The following is an 11,177-nucleotide window of genomic DNA, read 5'->3' as shown; positions in this document are numbered from 1 at the left end:
CCGTTTATTTTATTTTCTCCTCTGCTCCCCCCTATCCCTTGTGGAGGGGGAGACACACAGGTCCGGTGGCCTTGGATGGGGTGCTGGCTGTCCGGGGTCGGGACCCGGGGTGGACCGCTCGCCTGTGTATTGGTTGGGAACATCTCTGCGCTGCTGACCTGTCTCCGCTCGGGATGGTTTCCTGCTGACCCCACTGTGGACTGGACTCTTACTGTTATGCTGGATCCACTATGGACTGTACTCTCACAATATTATGTTAGACCCACTCGACATCCATTGCATTCGGTCTCCCTAGAGGGGGGGGGTTACCCACATATGCGGTCCTCTCCAAGGTTTCTCATAGTCATTCACATCGACGTCCCACTGGGGTGAGTTTTTCCTTGCCCTTATGTGGGCTCTGTACCGAGGATGTCGTTGTGGCTTGTGCAGCCCTTTGAGACACTTGTGATTTAGGGCTATATAAATAAACATTGATTGATTGATTGATTGATTGATATGACGTCATGCATTTATTTGCTAAATAAAATACAAGCGGCAACTAAAGTATTTAGTGAGTGTGAGCTAGCTCTGGACAATTGTGGTAAAAATAATGGTAAAGATTATTTTAATTGCTATTGAAATCACAATTTTTTTTGTGTCCTGTCCAGCTACTTAGGCAAATCATATTATTGATGTAGATGTCCATATCAGCTGGACAAATTTACTTTACAAATGAGAAGTGTGGGATACTTCTCTTGTTGCGTTATTTGTATTTGACTTTATTAAATTGATTAATATTATTATTTGGTGCAGCCGGGCCGGAGCAGGAGGGGATAGAACGAGAAAAAATAAGGAAGACAGAGGGGGAAATTGCGGGGACAATAGGGGGATAGACAGAGAGAGAACAACAACTGCAAACACAACAATAACAACAACAACAGAACAACATCACAATTTTTCACTAATTTGAGCCTTTATTGTAACACCAAAACTTTACTTTAAACATAATTTAAAAGAACAATGGATATAACTTAGTAACAAACAACAAGTAAAATAATAACAATAGTAGCAACAATAAATTTAAATAACAATAGTACTAATAACAATGTGATAAAATAGCAAAAAGCCATAATGTAATGAGAAAAAGCAGAACTGTTCACACTAATATCTGATGATACACTTTGTCACTTATAACAAAAAGCTGACTTTAATTATATATGATTTATTTACTCTTTTTTTTTTTTTTTTTAACAAAATAAAACATTTTAAATGGCCACAATATAGTTTGACTATTCAGTATGCGATCCTTGTTGGAAAAAGTTTGGACACGCCTTAGACACTTTGCCAAGGACTGTGATAAAACTGTGCAGTGCAAAGAGTGCGACAGTAGTAGGCACCCAACTACTTTACACCCTGGCCCAGCAGTAAGAAAACCAGAGAGCCCTGCTGTCATTGAAGATCAAGGCGGGGAGCGAGAAGAGAAAGAGCCTCCAGAGGTCAAGTCAAAATGCACAGAGGTGTGCGGGAAGGCAGTTGGCGCCCGATCATGCTCCAAAATATGCTTGGTCCGTGTATTCCCTGCAAGTCAACGAGAGAAAGCTGTTAAAGCATATGCTGTCCTCGATGAGCAGAGTAACAGGTCGCTGGCCAAGAGTGAGCTATTTGACCTGTTTGGCATTGGAGCAGGTGCCACTCCTTACACCCTTAAAACATGTGCAGGGGTCATGGAAACATCAGGACGACGCGCAAATAATCTCATTGTCGAGTCAATAGATGGCAGTGTACAGATCCCACTGCCAACATTAATTGAGTGTGATATGATGCCTGATGACCGTGCAGAGATCCCCTCAGCAGAAATAGCACATCATTATCCGCACCTCAAGCCAGTGGTAGATAAAATACCAACTATTGATCCTGACGCAGATATTGTCATGCTTCTCGGCAGAGACATCCTACGTGTACACAAAGTACGAACAATGCACCGTATGCTCAGAAATTGGACCTCGGCTGGGTCATTGTCGGAGACGTATGTCTAAAGGGAGTCCACAAGCCAAGCAGCATTAATGTCTATAGGACCAATGTCCTACCTAATGGACGGACGTCGTTCCTGAGTCCATGTACAAGTGTTATTCATGTGAAAGAAAAGTTCGACAAGAACACACCAAGGTCACGTAAAGAGACCGGTCTCCAGGAAGATGACACTGATGAACTTGGAAGCAACATATTTGAGAGGACAAAGGAGGATGAAAAAATAGCATGGTCTATTGATGACAAAGCCTTCCTTGAGATCATGGACAACAATGTCTACATGAATGAGGCTAACACCTGGGTAGCACCCTTACCATTCCGTTTCCCAAGACAACGTCTGCCGAACAATAGAGAGCAAGCAGCAAAACGACTGTCATCTCTATGTCGCACACTGGAAAGAAAGCCAGTTATGAAAGAACAATACACAGAGTTCATGCAGAAAATCTTTGACTCAGGACAAGCAGAGCTAGCTCCACCATTGAAGGAGAAGCAAGAGTGCTGGTACTTACCAACCTTTGGTGTCTATCACCCCCAAAAGCTGGATCAAATACGCGTGGTGTTTGATTCTAGTGCTAAGCACGAAGGCATTTCACTCAACGACGTCCTCTTGAAAGGACCGGACCTGAATAATACCCTTCTTAGAGTCCTTATTCGCTTCCGCAGAGAGCCGGTTGCAGTGTCCACCGACATACAGCAGATGTTTTACTGTTTCACAGTCTGGAATGAACACCGTGACTTTCTAAGATTTTTGCGGTTCGAAGACAACGACTTCACAAAACCAGTGACTGAATACCGAATGACAGTGCATGTGTTCGGTAACAGCCCTTCGCCAGCTGTGGCCATTTATGGCTTGAGAAGGGCAGCTGAAGAGGGAGAGAGAGAACATGGTACAGATGCTAAGCAGTTCATAATGAGGAACTGCTATGTAGATGATGGGCTTGCCTCATTCTCCAATGCTGAGGAAGCCATCACCGTACTGTCAAATGCAAGAGAGATGTTGGCAGAGTCAAGCATCAGGCTACATAAGATAGCATCTAACAGCAACACTGTTTTGGATGCTTTCCCCCCAGAAGACCTTGCCAAAGGCCTTAAGGATCTAGACCTGACATCTGATTCACTACCACTCCAATGCAGTTTAGGCCTCAGATGGGACCTTCAAACAGACAGTTTCTCCTTCTGTGTGTCTGACAAAGAAAAGCCATTTACAAGAAGGGGAATCCTTTCAGTGGTCAACAGTCTCTATGGGCAAGGCACTCGTGAGAGATGTCTCCACAGAAGAGTATGATTGGGACACTCCGCTACCAGAAGACAAAGCAATCCAGTGGAATGTCTGGAAAGATTCCCTCAAGGAACTTATGCAGCTCCAGATCCAGAGAACCTACATCTCTGTTTCTCTGCTCGCCACAGTATACAGAGAGATTTGTGTGTTCTCAGATGCATCAACTATGGCTATATCAGCTGTAGCATACCTCAGGGCAATCGATACAGAAGGACACAGCCATGTCGGGTTTATCATGGGGAAATCCAAGCTGGCTCCACGTCCTGCTCACACTGTTCCTTGTTTGGAATTGTGTGCAGCCGTCTTGGCAGTGGAAATTGCAGAGACAATAATGGATGACATCGATGTAGAGATTCACAAAGTCAAGTTCTACACAGACAGCAAGATCGTACTGGGCTACATACATAATGCGTCCAGAAACTTCTATGTCTACGTGGCAAACAGAGTGACAAGAATAAGAAGGTCCTCTACCCCAGAGCAATGGCACTACATCAACACCAAACTCAATCCTGCAGATTACGGATCTAGGTCTGTCTCAGCGGCTCTCCTACCAGATACCAACTGGCTGACAGGTCCAGCTTTTCTAAGAAATCCAGAAGTGGATGAAGTTCCACAGCCAGAGGCATTTAACCTTCTGCATCCTGAGACTGATGTAGAAGTTCGCCCTCAAGTTTCAACCTATGCTACGAAAGCCACAAGTGGACTTCCTGGCTCACACCGGTTTGAAAGATTCTCCAGCTGGAAATCTCTTACTCGTGCAATAGCCAAGCTTGTCCAAAAGGCTAGAGTCTTCTGGAAAACTTCAGATGGTATCCAGAAAAAAGATGAACTCAGTCAAGCAAGACTGGTCATATTGAAAACAACACAACAAAATGTGTACAAAGAGGAAATGAAAAGCCTAGCAAAGGGTGAAGAGTTGTCTCGACACAGTCCGCTCAAGAGTTTGGACCCCATCCTTGACGATGAAGGATTGCTGAGAGTCGGAGGTCGGAATTCATCAGCAGACATGACCTGGGACGAAAAGCATCCGATCATTCTTCCAAAAGACAATCACATATCTACCTTGTTGGTACGATACTACCACGAACAAGTGGCCCATCAAGGCAGACACTTCACTGAAGGCGCAGTTCGGACAGCTGGACTGTGGATAACAGGAAGCAAGAGACTTGTGTCAAGTGTGATAAACAAATGCGTCACCTGCAAAAGAATGAGAGGAAAGCTCGAAGAACAGAACATGTCTAACTTACCTGCGGATAGACTTACCTTGAATCCTCCTTTCCCGAACGTTGGACTTGACGTCTTTGGGCCTTGGACCATCTTAGCGCGCAGGACAAGAGGTGGATATGCAGAGAATAAACGCTGGGCAGTCATGTTCACCTGTCTGAGTACACGAGCGGTACACATCGAGCTCATAGAGACAATGTCAACCTCCAGTTTCATTAATGCCTTAAGGAGATTCACCGCCATCAGAGGGCCTGTGAGACTTCTGCGTTCCGATCAAGGCACAAACTTTATTGGAGCTTGCAGAGAACTGCAAATAAACTCTGAAGACACTGAGTTGAAAGCTCACTTACAGGACAAAGGCTGTACCTGGATATTCAATCCACCACATTCCTCTCATATGGGAGGTGTGTGGGAAAGGATGATCGGCATTGCACGCCGCATTTTGGATGCTATGTTGCTTAAGGACAACTGTCGCCTCTCCCACGAGGTACTTGTGACACTCATGAGTGAAATCATGGCAATCATGAATGCAAGGCCTCTAGTTCCAGTATCGTCTGATCCTGACATGCCAGCAGTTCTCACGCCCGCAATGTTGCTTACTCAAAAGACTGATCCAGTATCTGCTCCTCAAGGGAACATGGATCTGAAAGATCTCTATAACAAGCAATGGAGGCAAGTTCAAAGTCTAGCCGAAACTTTCTGGAAACGTTGGAGACAAGAGTACTTGACGACCCTTCAGCCCCGCAAGAAGTGGAAGTCAGAAAGACCAAACTTGCAAGTAGGCGATGTGGTACTTCTCAAAGACACTCAAGTAAAGAGGAATGAGTGGCCCACCGGCATCATTGAGGAAACCTTCCCCAGCCGTGACGGAAGGATTCGAAAAGTGAATGTGAAGATCATAAAACAGGGTACCCTTAAGGTTTATTCCAGACCCGTTTCAGAGGTCGTACTGCTCCTCAGTAGAAAGACATAGTGGTATCTTAAAATACCAGACGGGGAGTGTTATGCCCCACAATGTTATTGTCTAAGACACCTAGTGGTGGAAATCAGTTTTGCAGTTTGTGTTCTAATTTGACCCTCCTGTCTTGCCGTAGCCATCTTAGTGTGGGTGTGTTTCAGAGAGCAGTAGAGAACAGTTGAGAGCAGATGTCAAACAAACAGGATGTACTGCAAGCTTTAAGCTTTCTTTTCGACTTTGAAGACTTTGAAGGTCTAAACCTGTAAGTTTATGTGAATGTTACATGCATATGTATAATGTGACACATTATTTGTGCATTTTCAGTTTAAGACTGCTTTAGTAAGATATTTGTGCCCATTGTTGAAAGCTAATTACTGGCAGCATTTTGTTGGTTTGGATGCTTTGTTGTATATAGATGGATGCTGAATGTAAAATGTTTGTTTGTCTTTTTGTTCACAGTTTTACAAAATATACGATTGATCCTTCACTAAAAAGACCTAAACTACACTACAGACGCTTGGGACTCTTTTTTCATCAAGGATTATATCATGTTAGCTATCTGCTAAGCTAACCAGCAAAAAGCAAGAGCAGAATACAGGGCCATCCCTCCCTATACATTGATCTCACGCTGTGTGTTGGGCCTTGCGATCCGTAGAAGAACTTGTTTTGTGTGAATAAGCACATGCAGCACCCCCCGCGACCCCGAACGGGACAAGCGGTAGAAAATGGATGAATGGATGGAATATGACATTTTATCACCAACGTAGTACCAGACCCTTCCTGCTTTGTCACTGGCACACGGTGTCGGTGCTGGTCTTCTAAGGAAGTAGTGCAGGGTTTGATACTTGGTCAGAGTTATGTAAACAAATGTATGTTAATGTTGTTATTTTGCACTTAAAAATATATATTATTTAACAATTTATTTCCATTATTCGTTTTCGTATAAAACAAGCATTATATTCAAGTTTAGTTGAAAAGTAGAAAAAAATATTTCTCATGGCCCTGAACACACGCAAAAGTACTGTAAATGTACGGGTACCTGGGATTTGTACCATATTGGTCCAAACGGGAATCTCGATGTATCGGGCGCTTTAATTGAATTTAATGCATGTTTTTTTTTACAAAAACACATAAACACAAAACGTTTATTCAATAATTCATTTTTTTTGTGGAAAATAACATTTAGCATCATTACAACATAACGTGGCATTCCTTTATGGCACATGCCCAGCTGCGATTTTAATCCCAACGTGTTTGCTTATCAGTCTATCTCTAACACAGTGCGCCACGGCTCACGGGGGAAAAAGGGGGACATCTGGAGACATTTGCCATTATATTCTTATCATTGACAGAGCAGGAAGGGGCTGGAATTACATTTGTGGTAACATTTCATATGAACCAAACTGTCATTCATGTATTGACATTTTACATGTGCTTATTCACGTTCAAACCCCTGCTTCACTTTCCATCTCCATTTAGCACAGAGGTGGGCAATTAATTTTTACCGGGGGCTGCATGAGCAACCCGAGCACTGCTGGAGGGCCACATCGACAATATTTCAATCAAATTTTGCTCAATATTATTTTTGATATACCGTAAGGTAGATAATAATAACAATAATAATTAATAATAATAATAATACTTTCATTTAACCTAACTTTATACAAAAGCAGATTGCTTTTGATGGTTTTATTTTGAACACTGTCTTACACTACACTTCCTGATGTACAATACAATGCAAAAATGTCAATTTCTGCACAAGGTTAATTTAAAGTTTATCCTGCGTCCTCTTTAAAAGTCCAACATTTTTCCCCGTCAGATTAGGACAACCATCTGTTGTCACACCTGCCAGCAGAGGTGTGGACTCGAGTCACATGACTTGGACTCGAGTCAGACTCGAGTCATGAATTTGATGACTTTAGACTCGACTTGACAAAATGTAAAGAGACTTGCAACTCGACTTAGACTTTAACATCAATGACTTGTGACTTCACTTGGACTTGAGCCTTTTGACTTGACATGACTTGCCACTTTCCCCAAAATCCAAAGCTTAAAAAGTTATTTGGGAGCGCTCCGTATCTTCCATTTGCTTTGTCTGCGTCGATCAGCGTGTTGTTCCTGTCAGCTGGTGTGCTCTCAGTACAACAGCCAATCAAATTAGATCTACGTTGTTTGCATCACACAGCATTCATCCAATCAAATTGCAGTACAACCAATGAACAAGAGTTGTCAAACAACGTGCCAGTGAGAAACAATTATGCCAAAGTTGGTTTCGTTCGGGTATAAAAACTACGACTTGGTCAACAAAAAACGAATTGCCGTATGCAAATCACGCAGTTCGAATATTACAGACGGAGACGGAACAACTTCCTCCAACTTCGTTTGACATTTGAAGTTGCACAAAGAAGGGTAAGTTTTGAATGTAAGATAACGTTTATTGGCTAAATAACGTGACTTTTATTTTCTGTGTAGTTAAATCAGTGAGGCTGCAAACTCACTGCTAACGTTATAACCATAGACATCTTATAAGTAGACGCAGTATGGAGCGGTACTGCCTACTGGCGCAGACGAGACGCGTGGCCGCCATCTTGGAGTGGTGATCCGCTCCACTCAGTGCAATTCATTTGGCAGGAGCAATGAACTGTCAGCGCATTTAATTCATCTTACCTCACTGAATACCACTGATTTTCACCCCCTTTTTTGTCATACGTGTAGCTATGATAATAGACACATGTTTTGGCGTGTTTTATTATTCATAGTTTGCTTAACAGTAATATAATATTCTTATACGCTATAAGTGACCAGACGTCCGAGATCAAAACTGGGAATATAATCCCAGAGAAGGGGGGAAAAAAACGGTAAGCTATTTTTAAGTTGAAGAAATAATATGATTAGGTTATATATACATGCGTATATCCTACATAAACAATGTATGAATACATTAGATATCTATATAACTTAGGGACCTATAGACTGTATCTCTGTTGCCTTGACACTTTGTATTGATATTTTCTATTACATTCTTCCCTTAAACGATAATGTTTGCAGTGATTGTTTTATATGTATTTTTTTTATGTAAGTCGCTTTGGATAAAAGCGTCTGCCAAATACTTAAACATATATAAACACCTGAAAGTCTTTATATCAGCTAAAACCACCAATCTGTTTCACTGGATTCAGAATAAAACCACATACTGTTTTACACAACAATGTTAGTATTTGAATATTGTTACTTGAAGACTTATTCTAGGTTACAAATGTACTGTTAAGAAAGTATTGTCTTATACTTTGCTTAAAATGAGAATGCATCATAATCAGTGGTGGCTGGTGAATTTTGTTTTAGGTGGGGCTGAAAGTTTGTAAACCAAACCCCTGTAGGGGCGTCATCCTCCCCCAGAAGATTTCTTTGTGATTTTCACATACAAATATTGAAGATCTTTGCTCCTTCTCAACTCTGTGGTAATATTATTTTCATGAAATACAACCAATAGTACGTTAATGTTAAATCTTACTTGTGAAAAGTAATCCCCCGATTCCTATTTTTAACAGTCCACTCATTTGAGCAGGAAAACGCTGAACACCAGCCCGGCATCTTTGTTTTCTACCTGTCAACTGTCAGTTTAGGCTGCTCGCCGGCTCCTCATCACCACTTCAAGATGGCGGCCAAATTGCTCACGTCACAGCAACCAATGCTGCGTCTACTTATAAGATGTCTATGGTTATAACGTCATTGCAAACACGGCAATCTGTTGCGTCCACTGCAGTTCGCTATCTTATTCATACTTTTTGTCAAGTGATATTTTTTAAGCAATGTTGCATGAGGTACCTACACGTAACGTTACGTTAGTCAATGTATCACACACAGTAACGTAACGTTAGTCAATGCATCACACACAGTAACATTACGTTAGTCAATGTATCACACACAGTAACGTAACGTTAGACGGAGGTCAGCAGCACCGCGTATTTTAGCCACCTACAAAAAGACAAACATAGTCAAATAAAGGTCAGTTAAAATGTATACTATATTAAGAATATGTACACATATTGCATAGGGCACTGACATCTAAAAAGTACAACTCTGTTCATTATGTTCATATATTTGTTATGTTTTTCATGTGTACGCACACATCAACACACATACAGTATGAGATGAGATCAATGAGATAAGGTAAGAACAGGACAGAAACTGCTGTGGAACTAGTTACAATGCAATATGCCATGGAAATACAATGTTAACACTTTTGTGCAAATAAGTACAGTTGCACTTGTTTTTTCAAATGTGTTTATTATGTAAAAGAATGAATTACATGTTTAAAATGACTGGTTAATAGTGCTATTATGAAGTGCAATGTCACCACTATCTTTTTCCCTGCAATTTCAAATGCACTTGTTTTAATAAATAAATACAGCATTTTAAAAGCATACACAATCTGTGTAAATACATTAGTCTGTGGTTAAAACGACTTGAAAGAACTTGAAACTCAAAATGCAGGACTTGGGACTTGACTTGAGACTTTCCAGTCTTGACTTTGGACTTGACTCAGACTTGCCTGTCTTGACTCGGGACTTGACTCGAGACTTGAGGGCAAAGACTTGAGACTTACTTGTGACTTGCAAAGCAATGACTTGGTCCCACCTCTGCCTGCCAGCTTGTCCCATTTCAGTCCTAACATGTCTAATTACGCATTTACCTATGTGAACAAGTCATTACATGTGGTTGTCCCTTTTAATTGACTGCATGGCTGCCAGCTCCTCCGTGATTTGAAAGTCAGCAGTTATCCCACGTAAGAAGATGAGCAGCTGGGCGGTGTTATGTACATCACAGCTCTCATCCACAGCTAGAGAAAAACAGTCAAAATCGGCCGTTCTGTTCTTCAGCTGAAGCTCCAAGTTTCAGGTGTTGTGCCGGATAATGCACCCCCGGCGTAGAATGCACCCCCTGACGGGAGTGTTGTATCAACTAAAGTCCACACTTAAAGTTTCCACGTGCAAGATTGAATCTATTTTAAAAAGTTATTTAATAAGAAGCCAAAAGTGCAAAAACAATAATGTTCGTGTTGGAGGAGTTGTGAATGAATGAAATATGAAATCCGTGCTGCAGTCGCTGCTGGGCCACAACATTAGGTACACCTGCAGACTGCAGCACGGATTTCATATTTCATTCATTCACAACTCCTACAACACGAACATTATTGTTTTTGCACTTTTGGCTTCTTATTAAATAACTTTTTTAAATAGATTCAGTCTTGCACGTGGAAACTTTAAGTGTGGGCTTTAGTTGATATAACACTCCCGTCGGGGGGTGCATTCTACCCCTGGGGTGCATTATCCGGCACGGGCATTATCAGCGCAACAGAGTCCAATAAGCACTCCTTAATAAACTCTCCGTCAGAAAACGCCTTACTTTTTCTCGCGATTTTGTGAGAAATGACGAAACTTGTCCTGACAGCTGCATCTCTGGGGGTGTGAAATATGGCAAAAAGTCCTTGTTGGGTTTGCAGTTTTACCATCAACGCATCAGCCTCCCATGCGCGCTCTTCATCAGACAGATTCAGGTATTTTTCCTCGTGCTTTGTCGTGTAGTGGCGATTCAAATTATATCCTTTAAACACAGCAACCTGTGTACCACAAATTAAGCACACGGCTTTACCTTTAATTTATTTAAAGAAATACTTGGCAGTCCATGTCTTGTTGAAAACACGGCATT

At 41.7% G+C, this 11,177-nt stretch overlaps 1 protein-coding gene across 8 annotated transcripts in view; it reads left to right on the top strand.

The window, feature by feature from the left end:
• Positions 1 to 2,828: 2,828 nt before the first annotated feature.
• The window catches only part of LOC133622010 (uncharacterized), a 187,655-nt gene continuing 179,306 nt past the window's right edge, over positions 2,829 to 11,177 (top strand). For all 8 annotated transcript variants that reach the window (XM_061984522.1, XM_061984524.1, XM_061984523.1 and 5 more), the window contains exon 1: positions 2,829 to 5,730. In XM_061984522.1, coding sequence (XP_061840506.1) covers positions 3,249 to 5,483 — 2,235 coding nt within the window. In that variant the 5' untranslated portion in view covers positions 2,829 to 3,248 and the 3' untranslated portion in view covers positions 5,484 to 5,730. The remainder of the gene's footprint in view (positions 5,731 to 11,177) is intronic.

The sequence above is a fragment of the Nerophis lumbriciformis genome, linkage group LG25 (assembly GCF_033978685.3).
Source record: "Nerophis lumbriciformis linkage group LG25, RoL_Nlum_v2.1, whole genome shotgun sequence".
NCBI classification, from domain to species: domain Eukaryota; kingdom Metazoa; phylum Chordata; class Actinopteri; order Syngnathiformes; family Syngnathidae; genus Nerophis; species Nerophis lumbriciformis.
This window is presented reverse-complemented; position numbering and strand designations above follow the sequence as displayed.